The sequence below is a fragment of the Phocoena sinus genome, chromosome 18 (assembly GCF_008692025.1).
Source record: "Phocoena sinus isolate mPhoSin1 chromosome 18, mPhoSin1.pri, whole genome shotgun sequence".
Taxonomy (NCBI): Eukaryota; Metazoa; Chordata; class Mammalia; order Artiodactyla; family Phocoenidae; genus Phocoena; species Phocoena sinus.
This window is the reverse complement of record NC_045780.1, coordinates 19,124,886-19,144,246: the sequence shown is the minus strand read 5'-3', so window position 1 is coordinate 19,144,246 and position 19,361 is coordinate 19,124,886. Positions and strand designations below refer to the sequence as shown.

The 19,361-nt window shown below is 34.5% G+C and overlaps 1 protein-coding gene across 1 annotated transcript in view; it reads left to right on the top strand.

The window, feature by feature from the left end:
- RB1 (RB transcriptional corepressor 1) overlaps positions 1-19,361 on the top strand; it is a 131,072-nt gene that overhangs the window by 35,099 nt on the left and 76,612 nt on the right. The window contains exons 5-11 of the mRNA XM_032611172.1: positions 6,691-6,729; positions 7,728-7,795; positions 10,339-10,449; positions 13,056-13,198; positions 15,371-15,448; positions 17,999-18,108; positions 19,107-19,184. Coding sequence (XP_032467063.1) covers positions 6,691-6,729; positions 7,728-7,795; positions 10,339-10,449; positions 13,056-13,198; positions 15,371-15,448; positions 17,999-18,108; positions 19,107-19,184 — 627 coding nt within the window. The remainder of the gene's footprint in view (positions 1-6,690; positions 6,730-7,727; positions 7,796-10,338; positions 10,450-13,055; positions 13,199-15,370; positions 15,449-17,998; positions 18,109-19,106; positions 19,185-19,361) is intronic.

Here is a 19,361-nt window from a genome sequence, read left to right as displayed (position 1 = left end):
GCAGGCGGACTCTCAACCACTGCGTCACCAGGGAAGCCCTGTCCCCTTAATATTCTTAACTTTCTTATTTGTCCAATCATATTCATTCTGAATGTTTCTTCCAAAATTACTTGTTTTACTCATGGTTCTCATTTTTTTTTAAACAAACTTAAAGCTAGTTTCCACTTTAGCCTTCTCTGCCGGAAGACTTGTAGCTCTGAATGGAAGGGTGACCTAAATTTAGAATTCTTCCTAATGGTGATACTATGTTTAGAAAAAGAAAGCATGTTGGCACTGGAAGGTGTATGTGACCTATACTACTGAGCTATGACTTGTATTCTCCATGGTGGTTTAGAAGAAGTAGTTTTTTTGTGGAATATCCTTTAAGAAACTTCAGCCTATCAGCTGTTTTACTCCACATAAATTAAGAAACTATACCAAGCATTAATGAAGTGACTGTTAGTACCCGCTATGTGTTAGATGCTAGGGATGTAAAATCTTGTGCTACTATGATCATCAATTAGCTTATGGTAAATAAATAAATTCTATCTTTTAATAAAAATAAGTGCAATAATCATTTGATGTGCTACTGTAGAGGATTATTTGTAAGAAGTAGAAATTATGTAGTGGGCAAAATACTGTGTATGTTTAAAGGTAAGAAGAATAATTATGGGGTGAAAAAACTACAGAAGAAGGCAATGTCTGAGTAGGGTTTAAAGGATAGATAGAAACTCAGCAAGCAAAATATGTGGAGACTGGGACTGAGTATCCTAGGTAGGCAGAGTGATTAGCATGTGTGCAAAGCCAGAGCAGTACTGTAAAGTATTTTGATATTGCTAATGGCTAAAAGGTAGGAGGGAATTAGACTGATAGTGAGCTTGGACTTTACCCAGCAGGAGATGGGGAGTCATAGATTTTAAGCTAGAGAGTGACATAGTCAGATTTGGCCTTTAAAAGATCACTCAGGCCTTTGCAAAAGAGATTTGGAATTTTTATTGACTAGTTATATGAGATAATTTAGTGTATATTGGCCTTGAAGTAGATCAATAGGATTTCTTCTATCTTATATGTACCATCTTTTGAAGAGCAGTTGGGAAGATTAACTGTGATACTAAAGCCTATTTATTTCAGGGTAGACTATATGTGTATATATGGCAATGTGCTGTAGTGATTATGATAACTTTTAAAAAGCTAAACAGATCTAGATATTAATAATTTTGTCATTCATTGACTGTGTGAGCTAGGGAAACGTACTTAATGTCTTTAAACCTCAATTTGAATCTGTAAAATATAGCTAATAATGCTCTCCTTGCAGAGTAATTGTAAGATAATGTTACTGGCTAGCTCACCTCCTAGCACATACTAAATGCTAAATAAACAGTAGCTTTTAAAGCTATTATTAACTACATTAATGCTGTCACATAGAAATATAAAAATGCAAGCCATATATTTATTTATTTATTTATTTATTATTTTCGGCTCTGTTGGGTCTTCATTGCTGCACGCGGGCTTTCTCTAGTTGCAGCGAGCAGCGGCTACTCTTAGTTGTGCTGCACGTGCTTCTCATTGCGGTGGCTTCTCTTGTTGCGGAGCACGGGCTCTAGGCACATGGGCTTCAGTAGTTGTGGCTCGTGGGCTCTAGAGTGCAGGCTCAGTAGTTGTGGTGCACGGGCTTAGTTGCTCCGTGGCATGTGGGATCTTCCCGGACCAGGGCTTGAACCTGTCTCCCCTGCATTGGCAAGCAGATTCTTAACCACTGCGCCACCAGGGAAGCCCAAGCCATATATTTTAAATATTCTAGTAGCTGCATGACAAGTAAAAAGAAACAAGTGAAATTAATTTTAACATTTTATTTAACTCATATATCCCAAAATATCAAATTTCAGCACATAAATTTGTATACAGATGTTCATGGCAGCATTATTTATAATAGCCAAAAAGTGGAAACCCTGAATGTCCATCAGCTGATGAATGGATAAACAAAATGTGATCTATCCATATGGTAGAATATTGTTCAGCCATAAAAGGGAATAAAGTTCTGCTACATGCTACAATACGGATGAACCTTGAAAACATTAAGCTAAGTGAAAGATACCAGACACAAAAGGTCACATGTTTCATTTAATGATATGTCCAGAACAGGCATATCCATGAGATGGAAGATAGGTTAGTGATTGCCAGGGAATGGGAAGTGAAGGGAATGAGGAGTATCTGTTAAAAGATGTGGGGTTTCTTTTTGGGGTGATTGAAATTTTAGATAACGGTGATGATTACATGACAAAGTGAATGTACTAAAAACTACTGAATTTATACACTTTAAAATGATGAATTTTATGTTAGGTAAATTATATTTCAACAGGAAAACATGAAACCAATAGAGAAGTTTTACATTCTTTTTCTCATACTAAGTATTTTTTTTAATACTTTGGTATGTAATTTACATTTACAGCACAACTTCATTTGTACTAGCCAGAAACACTTCAGGTGTTCAGTAGCCATAGGAGCTTGTGGTTAACATATTAGACAGCATAGATTTATATTGTATGTCATTATCTTTACTGTATGATAACATTCTATTCTGAGTTACATTAAATTACAAAATGATATAAAACAATGCATCTGACATTAAACATATTTTCTATAATTATAAAAATTCCCTCTTGATTACCATCTGCTTTTTTTATATAAGATAGTAGTTTTCTCTGTGTAAATTTTTGATCTACATATTTTTTGTGATTGGCTTCTTTTGCTTAGCATGTTTTCATGGTTCATCCATGTTGTAGCATGTTTCAATACTTCATTACTATTTATTATGGAGTAATATTCCATTGTATGCCTGTACCACATTTTATTTATCCATTCATCTACTTATAGTCATTTGGGTTGTATGTCTTTTAAAGTAGTTGACAGTATAAAGGAGAGCAAGTGTATATAGAGTTCGTTATATTAACTTTATTATATATCATTTCGTCTTCTCTTCATTTGTTTCCATGGATTTGATTTATCATCTTGTGTCATGTGTTTACTCCAACGCAGCTTTGATCCTACCCACCTCTTTGTGCTGCTGTTGTTAAACACATTACATTTCATGTGTTAGAGACCCAAGAATACAATATATACATATTGTGTTATGCAATTATATTTTATATCAATTAGGAGAAGAAAGGAGAAGAAATATGTAATTATACCATCTTTCATAATAACATAATTACCTTTACCAGTGCTCTTTGTTTATTCATGTGGATGTGAATTACTGTCTTGGGTCATTTGTTTTCAGCCTGAACTTCTTTTACTATTTTTTTATAAGATGAGTTTGCACATTCTCTGTTTTTGTTTGAGACTATCTATTTCACCATCACTTGTGAAAGGTAGTTTTGCTGTATATATGAGTCTTAGTTTACATTTTTTTTCTTTCTTTGAGTATGTAATCCCACTGCCTTCTGATCTTCATTGCTTCTGTTGAGAAGTCACCTGTTAATGTTATTGTGTTCCCTTGTATATGATGGATCATTTTTCTCTTGCTGCTTTCAGGATTTTCTCTTTGTCTTTCAACATTTATCCTATGATATATCTAGGTGTGAATCTCTTTACATTTATTCAACTTGGAGGTGGTTCTGTTTCTTGGATGTGTAGACTTGGGAGTTTTCAGCCATTATTTACAAAAATTTTTTTTTCTCTCTCTCTCCATTCTTTTCTGGTACTCCCATTACACATATACTCGTGTATCTTTTGGTGTCCAAAAAATACACCAATATATTTTTTGGCGAGCCTCTTCTGTGAGCCTCTTCATTTTTCTTCTTCTTTTATCTCTTTGTTCTTTAAACCACATAATCTCTTTTGATCTGTCTTCAAGTTTAGTGCTTCTTTTTTTCTGCCAGCTCAGATCTACTTTTGAGTCCCTCTAGTGAATTTTTTATTTTGGTTATTATACTTTTCAACTCAAATTGCCCTTTGGTTCTTTTAAAGTAATTTCTGTCTTTTTATTGATAATTCTCTGTTGGTTGAGACATTGTCAGCATACCTTTTTTTCTTTAAGCATGATTTCCGTTAGTCCTTTGAACATATTTATAATAGCTGTTTTGAAGTCTTTGTTAAGTCTGACACTTTGGTTCTCTTAAATAAAATTACTGTTATCTGCTTTTTTCCCTATGTAGAGGTCACACTTTCCTGCTTCTTTGCATATTTCATATTTATTTTTGAAAACTGGACATTTTTTATAACATTGTAGTAACTCTGGGAGCTGATTCTTTTCTCTTGTGGGGCTTGCTGCTGTTGTTTTGTCTTTGTTATTTGTTTGGTGGCTTAGCTGTACTATCTCAATGAAGTCTTTTTCTCCCACAGTGTGGAGCCTCTGATCTTGCTCCTTAGTGTAGCCTTGGACAGGTGCGTAGTCACTCAGAGCTGACAGTGGTTTTAGCTGGGTTCTCTTTGACTATCCTTTCCCTGTTCTTAAGTTAACTGCCTCTGTTGATATCACACCTAGTTGCTATCTCTCACTATTTGCCAACTGATTGCTTTATTTTTTTTTTCATAAATGTATTTATTTATTTTTGGCTGCCTTGGGTCTTCGTGGCTGCATGCGGGCTTTTCTCTAGTTGCAGTGAGTGGGGTCTACTCATTGCTGCAGTGCCTAGGCTTCTCATTGCGGTGGTTTCTCTTGTTGTGGAGCACAGGCTCTAGGTGCGCGGGCTTTCGTAGTCGTGGCTTGCAGGCTCTAGAGCACAGGCTTCGTCGTGGTGGCGCACGGGCTTAGTTGCTCCGCGGCATGTGGAATCTTCCCGAACCAGGGCTCGAACCCATGTCCCCTGCATTGGTAGGGGGATTCATAACCACTGCACCACCAGGGAAGTCCTGCTTTATTGTTTTTGACAATGCTCTGGGTCACAAGTTGCTTTACAGTCTAATCCAATTAAATTTGGCTCCCTCTGCAGTAGTATTTGAGGCTAGCCTTGAGGCTTATTTTGATACTAAGAGAGCTATTCTTAGCTGTTTCTTTCTCTGGTTCTCTCCTAGATGATCTAAGATTTAGCTTTTTGCTCTCGTAAGATCTGTTGGCTTTCTCTTACTTGCTTCCACCAAAGTCTGTATTGCTTTCAACAGTTCTCTTATTCTTGAACATCCCCACGCTCCATTCCAAATGAGTTCCCTTGGGGAGAGCTCAAGGCTCTATGTTCTTAGGGTCTGCCTCTCCCCTAGGCACCACTTCTGTGCCACTGCTTGGGAGGTCAGGATGGGGACAGTGGTCTCCTCTCTTGGAGTGATACCTCTGTTTTAAGAGTATGGCACTGAGAAGAGGCGATAGCCCCTGGTCTTCCCAGATTGCCTTTCTTGGCTGGAACCTCTGTCCTATGAGCTGCTCAGCAAGAGAAGTCAGTATTTTTGATGTCCTCTGTGCCTGGAGTAAAACTTTACCCTATGAGTGGCGGCTAAGCAGAAGACAGGAGCCCCAGACCTCTCAGCTCCTCTTGCTTGGGATAGACTTTCTGCAACACAGATCTGGGGGCGATGAGAAATGCTGGGAGCCTACTCTTCCCAGAGAGATAGTTCTAGGCTGGGAGCTGGAGAGAGAAGAGCCCTGTGTCTTGGCTACACCTGCCAGGGGTAGAGCTTTGTTATGCTGAGCTGGAGAGGACGAGGAAATGAGTTTTGCTTTGAATTCTACAGACTGTCATTGTTCTTACCAAGATTTAGTAGATTTTCTTGAAGAAATATTTCCTTTTTTTTGTTGTATGCCCTTAGGAAAATTTCCAGAGACTTTAAATGGTTTTTTAAAAATAGTTTTACCAATTGTAGTTATTACATTAGGAAACAGGTCTGCAGAGAACCTTCTCCACCATTCCAGAAGTCATTGTCCTAAATAGGTAGGTTTTATACAGTAAGTCCCCTATATATGAATGAGTTCCATTCCGAGAGCATGTTCGTCAGTCCACTTTGTTCGTAAAGTCCAGCAAAGTTAGCCTAGGTACCCAACTAACACAATTGGCTACATAGTACTGTACCGTAAAAGGTTTATAATACTTTTCACACAGATAATACATAAAAAATAAACAAACACACAAAAATAAAACATTTTTAATCTTATGTGGACAGTACCTTGAAAAGTACAGTAGTACCAGCTACGTCACGGCTGCTTTTACGCTTGCTTCCAGACATCCTGGCCTTGAAATAAAGATACTGTACTACTGTACTCTATACAGTACTGTACAGTAAAGTACACAAAGCACAACCACTTGTAGAGGATGCACACAGGTGACAGTGTACACCAGACACATGAACTCACTTACATGATTGGACGTGTAAACTCACATTCACATCTTTAAAAGTTTGCAACTTGAAGGTTCGTGTATAGGGGACTTACTGTAGTACTTTCAGTTGTGTTATTTCAGTGACACTATTAGTTAAATAAGCTTTTATGACCTGATCTGATATTCTAACCAGATCAAGGTTCAATTACAGAATGTATTCCAAGTTAGAAATGCACATATCGAATCCAGTCTTTTTGTAATTAGATATTACAGTGATATGTGAAATGTCATAAATTGGAAACATCTACTTTAACTTTGTTTTATAATGCTGTACTTGAGAAAAAATGTACCCTTCTTAAAATAAGATAAATAAAGCATGATAAAACTGATTTCTAAATTATGAAAAAAATTTAAAAGTAACTTTTAAAAAAGCCATAATGTTAACATAATTATTTCTTCCTTTCAGAACATGTGAACTTATATATTTGTCACAACCCAGCAGTTCGTAAGTACCTCAGAAGTATGTTATTTTGCACTTTTGAGGTTTTTTTTTTTTTAGAGATTTTTGTGGAAAAATCCCAAACATGTTGATAGTTTCAGGGTTAGTTTGATTGACTGTTCTATGATACTTCATAAATTAAGGTCATAGATTTAAGCCCTATACGGATTATTTATCTTTTCACAAAGAAAGTGGTATGAAATACATGCCTTTTACTACAAGGGAGAACTAATAAGGTCGAAGTTAATTCAGAGCAACATTTTACCAGCTCTGGGAAAAATGCCAATTCATTGACAAAATCTTTTTTCAGAGTATATTATAGACATTTTATTAACTAAGACTCAGAGCATAACTTTTGAGTAAGAATAAACATGAACTTCTATATTAAAATTTCTAAGTAGTCTTTTTAAATGCATGATACATGTTCCAACAGTATAACATTGTAAGAGCTCTAGAGTTTTTCTTCGGAAACAGAATGAGTAGTATGTGAGATTTTCTGCCTCATTGAAGTAATAATACTGAAGATGATTGATACAAAGGGAAATTGTGTATTAATTAATTAACTCTGTTAATTCCACTCGTTAATTCCAACAAGTGAATAACTTAACGTTTATGAAGACATAGTGTTAATTTGGTAGAGTCACCCAAACCTCTGTTTTTCTGCTTACAGAAAATTGATTTTAATTAGAAAAGAGAGCAGAAAAGCATTAATTGGAAACCATGTATGTCATATTATACCACTTTCTGTGCATATTTTTAGATTACAGTAGAAGATATTCAATATTTTCTTTAAAAAATGTATACTACTTTGGGAAAATATAAATAACATGGTGAAAACACTAACTGAATTGAGACAAATTGAATTCATGTGTAAATTGTGCATTTAAGATGGACTGTATTCTATTATGCGATCAACTCTGGTCTATAATTGTAAAAAATGAAAAAAAACGGTGTAGTTGGAAAACAGTGTGAGTTTTTTTTTCTTCTTTCTATTTGTTTATTAGGCTATCTACGGAAATAAATTCTATGTTGGTGCTAAAAGTTTCTTGGCTCACGTTTTTACTAGCTAAAGGTAAAGTCATGTTTGTTACATAGTAATGTTTCAAATGTAATAATTGATAATTCTTTCGAGTAAGCTCAAAATTTTAATTCTATTTAATATTGTTCCTCCTTCCCTCTAGTTCTTTGTGTGACTTTTTAACTGTTAGCAAGTTCTTGTAATTCTGATATTGGAGGCAACCTTGAAAATGTCTCATTTCATTTCTTTTTCTAATATTTTTCATTCTTTCCTATTTTTAAGAATAATGTTACTGTTTTTATAAAAGTGATATATATTCATGATAAAGAATGCAAATAATACAGCAAAGTGCAAAGAAAAATGTAGAAAAATTACCCAAAACCCACCTAGAAATAATCATTAAAATTATGTGGTTGTATGCACAAAAATGTATCTGGAGTAACATTCTGATTAAAAAAGGTGGGTGGATGAGTGCACTCACAAACATATATATAAGTTTCTAAAAATAATATATTGTCCTATGTTTAAAATATAAAAATTAATTTTACTCAAATTTTATAGAAGAAAATAAGAGAAATGGAAGGAATTGCTTAAATTTATATGTTTTGTCACTTAAGCAGTGTTATTTCTTAAAGTATTTCTCTAAGATTATGAAAACATTAAAGAGGTTAGAATCTTTATTTAACTTTGGGTTTTGAGTTAAGGCAATATATATTAATCTGCTCTGAAGAAAAAGAATTCTTACTCTTCCTGTCACCTTCCTATTCCCTACTTTCAGATTTGCTTTTTTTTGTTATCATTACATTACCAAAGATTATAATATTTACATTCTGTTCTGTAATTATAATTATCACAGTTGTTTTGTCTCATTTATGTATTTAAAATGGATTCTAAGCTTATTGTCACTCCTGTATCATAGCTTCTCCATTTCTGAGTTCTTTATTTTGGTCTATCCCTAGCTGACTAGATTTTACCGTGAAGGAGTTTTTCAAAAAAGCCTTTTTGGCGCCATGTTTTCTATGTTTGACATGTTTATGAACCATGTCTGTAGTCTTTAGACTTGAAGGACAACTTGGTTGAGTATTCAGGGTTTTTTTTTGTGTGTGTGTGGTACGCGGGCCTCTCACTGCTGTGGCCTCTCCCGTTGCTGAGCACAGGCTCCGGACGCGCAGGCTCAGCGGCCATGGCTCACGGGCCCAGCCGCTCCGCGGCAAGTGGGATATTCCCGGACCGGGGCACAAACCCGCGTCCTCTGCATCGGCAGGCGGACTCTTAACCATTGCGCCACCAGGGAAGCCCGAGTATTCTGTTCTTGTATCATGTTTTTATTTCCTCAGGACACTATTTTCTGGAATTGAACATTGCTGTTGAGAAATCTGAGGCTAGCTTAATTTACCACCCCCCCATTTTGTTCCTTGAATATTTGAAGAATTCCTTTTTTTAAAATTTGAGATTTAATACATTAACCAGAAAATTTCTATACCTTCAGTATTGGGATTATTAGTGGTTTAGCAGTCAGATACCAATAAGATAGAAAATGAATCAAATTAAACTTCTCTTTTAAAAATACTGCACAACATAGAGCCATAAGCAAATGTGTCATAGCTATATGATTTGTATATTTTGTGTAGCTACACTATTTTTTCCTTAGGTGTTTATTATATGCATTAATTTCCTTATATACAGCTCTTTATAATAAATATACAGCTCTTTAGTTGTATGTTATATGAACTTTTAGGATTTTGTGCTAAATAATTGCTTTATAGATGACTTTACAATTATGTACTAATTTTATTATTTCCTAATGGCTTTGGTTATTTCTTAATATTTTGGAGTGGGTTGAAATTGAAAATATATGAGGTTTCATAAATAAATAGAACTGAGGACTAGCGTGTATCATTCTTCAAAATGATTTTCAGAGGTAGTAAATTTTATAACTCTTACCAAAACTGGAAGTGAGTTTAAAGAAGGAAAAATCAAAATAAATTTAGACATAGGGACTGAATTATTATAATAATACCTAAATGTAAAATTCTCATGGTAGACTTACACTTCATTCATAATTTTTTTTAGTAAATTTATTTATTTTATTTATTTATTTTTGGCTGCATTGAGTCTTTGTTGTGTGGGCTTTCTCTAGTTGCAGCGAGCGAGGGCTACTCTTCGTTGTGGTGTGCTGGCTTCTCATTGCAGTGGCTTCTCTTGTTGTGGAGCACAGGCTCTAGGCACATGGGCTTCCGTAGTTGTGGCAGGCGGGCTCAGTAGTTGTGGCTCACAGGCTCTAGAGCACAGGCTCTGTAGTTGTGGCACACGGGCTTAGTTGCTCCACGGCATATGGGATCTTCCCAGACCAGGGCTTGAACCCGTGTCTTAACCATTGTGCCACCAGGAAGTCCCCATTTATAATTTTATAACTTTATATATTTTTACATGTTGCAAATCTGACTGAATTTTTGCAAAAAAACAAAAAAAAGATCTTTAACATGCTTCCAGTGATTGTTGCCTAAATGAATATATGGATACAGCCATACCCACAATTTTCCCTGACTTAAAGACCTCAATCTCTACCTTAAGATGTGTACCTTCTTTGTTTTCAGGGCAAGTTTTACAAATGGAAGATGACCTGGTGATCTCATTTCAGTTAATGCTGTGTGTCCTTGACTATTTTATCAAACTCTCACCTCCCGCATTACTCAAAGAACCATACAGTAAGTATTTTAAGTAATTTATGCCCCTCCTACTTCATCATTCAACATTTTTTTATGGACTTACACTAGATCCAAAACATGGTTCTAGAGCCAAGGGAATGATAAAAAAGAAATCAGACATGGGTTCTGCCCTTAAGTAGTATAAGATATAGAAGGAGAGATAAGTAAGCAAGTAATTAGAGTATATGGTTGAAAATAGTCTGGGCCAAAATATAGCCAATATTATGAGAGTTGAGGAGATGAGAAAGTTTTCCCAGCTGGGAAAGACCAAGGAAGGCCATAAAAAAGTGGTGGCATTTGAACTGAGTGTTGAAGGAGTAGTTAGGGTTTGAGTGTTGTGGTAAGTTGGGAGACTGCACTCCCAGTAAAGAGAAAATCAAGAGGCAAGGCATAGATATGAATGAGACTGCACAGGGAAGAGTAACCCATTCTATAGAAATGGATTAACTAAATTTTTATTATTGGAAGCTATAATGATTATGTGACTGACTTTTTCTTTTTGCATATAAACTGTAATTGATCCACTTCAGTGGGTGATGAGATGGGAGGTGTATTTAAATAATAGCTATTGCTGAAATAATTAGGTAGCATTAAGCAAAGACAAGTATATTCCTCTTAGAACGGAATTGCTCCCTTTGGTGGCATGTAGAGTAGGATTTAAAATCACTTAATACACTATAGAGAAATGTAAACTTAACTAAGGTTTAGCTGATTCCTTGCTCCTAAAATGTTGACAGTATTAGTAATACTAAAAATAATAGGGGAAAGATCAAAACATGGAAGTCTCAAAGTGTTGAAGTGGCTGAAAAGCTGAAGCCTGATTAATCTTCGTGAACAATAACTTCCTGGAAAAATGAAGCAGAATTTTGAAAAGATGTTGAACATGGCTTGACAGAAAAGGCAGGTCATTTAGCAGAAACCACATGCAAAACAGAGGGGAAAAAATATAAAACAATATATTTTTAAAATTTCTGAATCTTTAAAAATTTCCTTTGTATGCCTTTTCCTCACTTTTAAAAAATGTTATAACTTTAATAAGTTGATATATAACTTTAGGTTGACAGCCTTTGTTCTTTTGGATAATTCAAATGTACATTTAATTCTGTAAGTGCCATGTTAAATAGAAAGCAGGATAAGGTGTTGAATTAACTGGCTATGGTAAACTTGCAATTAGCTTTTTATTATGAAGAATTTCAGTGAGCATAAAAGAAAGTCGTGTATAATAAGCTTCCATGTACTTATCACCTGCCCTCAATGCATAACTTGTGGTCAACCCATAGTCCTATCTACTGCTCAATTCTACCAGCGATATTATTTTGAAGCACACTTTTGCATACCATTTCATCCCTATAAATTTCAGTATGTATCTCTGAAAGATAAAGTCTTTTAAAAAAGCATAATGACAGTATCATTCTCACACCTAAAAATCAATTAATAGTGATTCTTTAATTCCACCAAATATCTAGTAAGTGTCCATATTTTCAATTGTTTTATAAAAGTAATTAAAAAATTTTTTACATGTTGACTAAGTCAGAATCTAAATAAGATCTCTACTTTGTGATTGGTTGGTTTGCTTTTAAGACTTAAAAAGTTCCTCCTCCATCTATCTTTCTCTTTTTTTCTTGTAATTTATTTATTAAATAATCAGGTGGTCTTGTTCTGTTGAGTTTTCCATGGTTTAATTTTTAGTGATTGCATCCTATGGTGTAGTCTTAACATGTTCCTCTATCCTGTCAGTTTCTTGTAAGTTGTTTGTTGGGCCTAGAGGCAGTTAATACTTTTTATACTTAGTCATCTGTAATCTCTTTAATAGCTATATTCACATTCAGTTTGAATTGAAATGCTCAAAATAATCCAGGGGATTTTTTAAAATTACAATTTAGTGTCACATGAGTATATTTGTATGCTTAATTTTTTAAAAGCATCATAATTTATTTGCTAAAACTTTAAAAAATTTATTTTTTATCCTGTATCTACAAATTGAATCCATACATACATGCTTATTATTATTTTTTTTTTTTTTTTTTTTTTTTTTTTTTTGCGGTACGCGGGCCTCTCACTGTTGTGGCCTCTCCCATTGCGGAGCACAGGCTCTGGACGCGCAGGCTCAGCGGCCATGGCTCACGGGCCCAGTCGCTCCGCGGCATGTGGGATCTTCCCGGACCGGGGCACGAACCCGTGTCCCCTGCATCGGCAGGCGGACTCTCAACCACTGCGCCACCAGGGAAGCCCAATGCTTATTATTTTTAAGGCTCTTTTAAGATAGAAAACATTTTTTCCCCTTGCAGACTAGTAGGATACACTTAATATTAGTTTATAAGTTGGCTATTTCCCTTGCATTTTTCATATTTGTCTGTGGAGTTTTAAATTTCTTTTTGGGCTAGTTGGGGGCAGAAGAGAATAGGGATGGTAGCAACTATTACCAGTATATAACTTAAAGTAGATATTCAATAAATAAAGCTGTTAGCTTTTTAATGAAGCCTAATAATAAAAGTAGCAGAATGTTACCAAGATTATTTCTGACCTTCCGAGTTATAATTAGAATACTTCATTATTTTATACAGTGGAATGTGCAATTGTTCTTATCTAATTTACCATTTTTACAGAAACAGCTGTAATACCTATTAATGGTTCACCTCGAACACCAAGGCGAGGTCAGAACAGGAGTGCACGGATAGCAAAACAACTAGAAAATGATACAAGAATTATTGAAGTTCTCTGTAAAGAACATGAATGTAATATAGATGAGGTAATTTAACTTCATGATTTCTTTAAAATAGTTAAAGTAGATTTAGATGTAAGTTCTTCCTAAGAGTATTTAATTCTTTTATGATGAGCTTGCTTTTTGTAATTAGTGCCAACTCTTTTGCAGTAGCAAAATATTTAGAAAAAGTTTAATTTTTATATTCAGTTACTTTGATTTTAAAGAGAATAGCTCCCTCACTCTGGAATCATTGAAATGTACATGATTAAAGCAATAGTTTTCAAATGTGTTTGTTCTTTGATTCCTCTGTGGTTACTGATACGCCTAATGTTTTCAAGTATCCTGCTCAGAAAACCCTAGTGTTTTGATTTAGTGCTAAGTGATACCAACATTAAGTTTCTGTTTAGCCTTCTGTAGTTACTCTTTTTCTAAATATCACACCAGATGTTAATGACTGGTAGAGGATACATGAACACCCAGGAATTGCTTATCTTGTCAATAAAATCTGGAATGTTAGAATTGGAAGGAATCTTACAAGTAATGTACTTGGCCTCCTTTTACTAATGAATAAACAAGCTTCTAGAGACTGATAGCTGATTACTAACAGAGTCTATGCTTTGGACCATCTGCTACCAGTGCTTCTTTCACTGTGCCGTGCTCTTTCTCTCATAGACTGTTATATTGTCCAAAATTCACTACCACTAGCTAGCTATGTGAAATGTTGCATCTTTGAAATTGCTCTGTCAACTTTGGGAAGGAATTGGGGGTATGATCTCAAAATCTAGTTTAAGAAGTGTTGGAATGATTTATCAAGATATCTGGGTTTTAGCACTGTGGCTTTTATTAATTTTAACAAATATATAGATATAGACATATAGCTGTATCAACTTTACACATGTAATATATTTACTTTTCTAGAATAACAAATTATCTTTGCTAATAAGCTGACAAATGTAGTTGAAATATTTTTTTTTACTCCAGTCTGTTGCTTACTCCCTCAAGGTAACGAATAGGAATAAATGCAGTTTTCTAATTCCTGGTTGTTAGTTCTCTGTATTTTAGAACTACTTATAAAATTGCATTTCAAAAATCCGGAATAAATCATGTTTTTCCTTTTTATTTTAAATAATGCTTCTATAATTTAGAATGTAATAACGATTTGTAAAGTGTAGGTGATTAATAGCTTTTGGGGTAATTCATATTAATTTGACATTTGATTATTTACATGTAGCATTTATAGTTATATAACTATTGGTTAGTTATATTTATGGTTATATAATTATTGGTTAGTCACACTAATTGGTTAAATAGAACTACCCACCTTATAATTATTCCAGTTCAGTGGGAATTAATTAGAAAACAATACTAATATGTATTACAGAAGCTTAATTCTTAAAGCATTTTTGTGAAGCAGAAGATACGAACTTATTAATAGGAAGATATTAAATTATTCTACCTTAATAAATGTAGACTGCAAATTGGAAAAGGAAGTTAAATGAAGAAAAGTAAGTTGTTTAAAATTCCATAACACTTTGCCAGTGTAAAATAGTTAGGGGTATAACTCCAGCTTTTCCAAGGACGGTCTTTATTATCCATGTTAATTGTAGGGTTTTTTGTGTGAAACTGCATAATGACCAAAACATTTTCACTGGGTTTTGAATAGAATTGTTGGGTATTTGTATGTGAAATTATCTTCTTATAAAAGCAGGTCATTTTCCTAAATTTATGCTGAAATAATTGACTCGATATTCCCTAAGCTAGGTATGTGTGTGAAGTGGCCCAAAAATATGCTTTGGGGAGAAATCAGAGGCAGTGTAGAGAAATTAAAAGAGTCTTGGCTTTGATGCTAGACAGATTGGGTTTCAATTCCAGCTCTGCCACTTCCTAGCTGTGTAACTTTGGTGAAGTCGCTTAATATTTTTGAGGCTCCCATATTTTCACCATTTGTTAAATGTGGGATATTGAAGTTGGTTTCAATGGATTTTCTTCTTATAAATCCCATTTCATTAACAATTCCCCCCTGCACCTCCATTTTAGGACCTAAAATCTGCCTCACATGAATTAAAAAGTGAATAATTGAATTAATTATAAATAAGCATCACACTGGGTTGAATGTAACTCATTGATCAAAATGTTAGTTAGCACTTTCATTCTATTGTTAATAGTGACAGATTTTTTAAAAAAAAATTAATTATCATGTAACTTTATCTTTTTCAGGTGAAAAATGTTTATTTCAAAAATTTTATACCTTTTATGAATTCTCTTGGAATTGTAGCTTCTAACGGACTTCCAGAGGTAATCTGAAAGAAAACGTAATAAAAAATTAATGTGTTTCGGGACTTCAGCAAGGGAGGAATAGTTGCCTAAATTTCTTAAGATCACTTTACTGTATATTAAATATTTTTTACTCAAGGAAAGAATCTAAGTAGAATTGTGGTGAATCAACTTTATATAGTAAGAAAAAACCCCTTTTGAACCCATTTATGCTCAAATGTATAAATAAGCAGCATTTAAAAGTTTGCACTAGAAGTTGATTTGTACTAAAATGTTTCAAAAATCAGAATGTAGGCTTTTGAACTTCTAAATACCATTAAATATTTAAATAGAAGTAAATATGTGTAATCAAATTTGATTCTAATTTACCTTGCTATGCTTCTTTAAGCATAGGAGCCATGATTTGTGCCATCAACATTATTAGCATTACTGTACTTGGAGCAACTCTTTTGAGGCTTTTTTTTTTTGGCCACAGCGCGTGGCTTGGAGGATCTTAGTTCCTCCACCAGGATGGAGCCCAGGCCCCGGCAGTGAAAGCCAAGTCCTAACCACTGCACTGCCATGAAATTCACTCTTTGGAGTCTTTTTAAAAAGCTACTTAATTGGATGTAGCTTTGGTTGAAATGACTGTGATTATATGGTAGAAATGTTTTACCTTAGTGGTGTGCCATCCATCCATCTGTTTCTTTTCACATTTTTCCTCATATGTCTTGCTCTTCAGTGAGAACAGAACAACTGAGAACTTCATGTGGTAATGTGTGGAGAAAAGAATGCTTAAATAAATGATGAAGAACAAGTACTCAGTGAGGAAGCAGCGTTTCAGACACACCTATTATCAGTCACCAAGACCAAAAGACATGAAATCAGAGAGCTAGATTGCTGATTTTATGGCCTGAGTTGGTAGCTAGTCCTCCTTGAATTAACTAACTTATTCAGCAGTTATTTAGTGAGTGCTTAATATATGCCGGGCATTGTGCTAGATATCATCAATGCAGAGATTTAACTCACAGTCATTGTCATTAAGGTGCTAGTGGAAGAGACGGACATAGAAGTAGAACATTAACAGGAGTCTACAAAAGTCTAATAGGTGTGTACACAGGGTGTTGTGATATCTCAGAGGAGGGCTCCCTAATCCAAAGTGGGCCAGATAGGTTTTGCAGAAAATTCTTTGGAGGTGATGTGATTTCTGAGCTGAGTAAGATTTATGAGAAGTGGCATTTCCAGGGGTTGGAAAGTATAGATTTAAAGGCACAGTGATATGTGATAGTATGGTCTGTTCTGTAGAGTGAGTGGTAAGACATGGTACTAAAGAAACAAGAAGGGGCCAAAAGTTGTATTTCTGAGTTCTGTTACCAACTTATATACCAAAAAATACGCTGTTTACAACTCTAAAGAATCTTGGACATTCATAATTTTTTTTCCCTCTGAAAGGATTACAGGGTTATTATTAGAAAATTCAAGATAAACTTTACATTATACAGCACTAATAGCTGCCAGTCAATAAATGATTGATAATTAATACCCAACTGACATAGGGCAGGAATGACGATTAAGCCTAATCAAACATGAATGGCTGATCGGCCTGAAAAACTTATGCAAACAAACAAAAAGTTTACATTTAACTGGATTTTTTCCTACCACTCCTTTTAGAATGCAATTTTAACTCTCTCAGGTTGGAAACACTCTGGCTTTAAAAGTCACAGGAGGGCTTCCCTGGTGGCGCAGTGGTTGAGAGTCCGCCTGCCGATGCAAGGGACACGGGTTCGTGCCCCGGTCTGGGAAGATCCCACATGCTGCGGAGCAGCTGGGTCCGTGAGCCATGGCTGCTGAGCCTGCGCGTCCGGAGCCTGTGCTCCGCGACGGGAAAGGCCACAACAGTGAGAGGCCCGCGTACCACACACACACACACAAAAAAAAAGTCACAGGAGAAGGCTGCTAAATGGTTTTCTACTGGGCATTGGTTTTTATATTATGATTAGAAAATTACGAGCCAGAACTGATAAAAGAATTATAGTTTGTAGCATTTGGAAAAGTGTCTAAGATTGGAAGTAAATTGTGCACGTATGTTAATTGGGCTAATTAATTGAGCGTATGCTCTTGCCCAAGATAGTAACTGAAGGGAGTCAGAGTGAACCAAAGGATTTAGAAAAGATAGGCAGAATACATAATAAAGGTCTGTTACAGTGTTTGAAAAATTATTTTATATTGATAAGTGTAGTAGAAGATTAAAAGTGAGTGATGTATAGGATGGAGGATCTCAGCAATTAAGCGGTTATAACAATGTCTTTTCATCTTACAGTTCCATCTCAGTATTGTTCTGTAGCATTGGTGATCCTTGTCTAGATAAAATGTGAGATATGTGCATAAAATAGGTTTAAAATTGAGTTGAAAAAAATTTGTAATTTTCTTTACTTCACTTTTAGTTATGCCTTATTTATATTCCATGTGAAGTCTGTATAGTGTAAAATTAAGTGTATATTTTTACGAAGATTCTTTAATTAAATCTGTATTTCTGTGTACTGAGAAGTAATGACGTGAGAAGGATAATCATCAATATTTTTTGCCTTTGAGGTGGAAAGTCTCTCTAAACAATATGAAGAAATTTACCTTAAAAACAAAGATATAGATGCAAGATTATTTCTGGATCATGATAAAACTCTTCAGGCTGATCCTACAGACAGGTATTATACATGATATATTATTATTTGTTGATATGCTGGTTCATTTTTTAAAAAGTTAGTATAAAATTGTATTCTCTTCAATTGTCATATAGAAGCCTTAAGTAGGAATGGTTGACGGTAACTACAGGCACCTGTGAGATATTGTGTGTTCTGTTCCAGGCCATTGCAATAAAGCAAATCACGCAAACTTTTTGGTTTCTGAGTGCATGTAAAAGTTATGTTTACAATGTACTATAGTCTGTTAAGTGTGCAATAGCATTATATCCAAAAAACAGTGTACATACCTTAATTTAGAAATACCTTATTTCTAAAAAATGACAACCATCATATGACAATGCAGAGTTTACAAACCTTCAATATGTAATAAAACACAGTATCTGTGAAGCACAGTAAAGCAAACTGCAATAAAATGAGATACGCCCGTAAAAAATTTTTGAATAATTGTAAGTATGGTTAATTTTAAGTCTTCAGCATGAAATCTTTTAATATTAACTAAAAAAAATATGTATATATATACAATTTGGAAGTTAAACACAAATAAAATGTTTCAGATTTTATTTAAGTGAAAGTAAAGTTTTTGGAAGGCGTAATGTTTGAAAAACTTGAGTTTTGATATTTTTTGGTACTGAACAGCCTTGCTAGTAATATCATCAACATCTCTAACATTTCTCTAACATTCTAGAGAAAACATCTAATGTTTCTCTAACATTCTAGAGAAAACAAACATCTAACTTTCACTTTCAAAAAAATTCTTAGTGATTGGTACACCGTTTGTTGTAAACCTAGTGGAAAGAAACCCAACTTAAAAATTATGATAAAAAAATAAAATTTTACTTATTTAAGCAGCTTCTGGATCATCTGTTTCCTATCACTTATATTATTTACTTAACCATTTTGTATGATGTTATGAGTCAACAGAAGGTACTTTACTGCTTTTTGACTCATAAATCACAAATTGTAAGTTTTCAGTCTGAATAACTTTGCTTATCATTATTTAGTTTTGAAGTGCAGAGAACACCACGAAAAAGTAACCCCGATGAAGAAGTAAATGTGATTCTTCCACAGACTCCAGTTCGGTATGAATTTTCTTACTTTTGATTTTCATTATAATTATTTATTCAGTACTTCATAGTGCTTCGGGTTTATTCATTTGTTTCATTATATATTTGTATATACATGCAGCAAATATATATTGAGTGCTCTTTGTATGCCAGACATGTTATTAGTTGCTGAGGATATGATTATTAGACGTA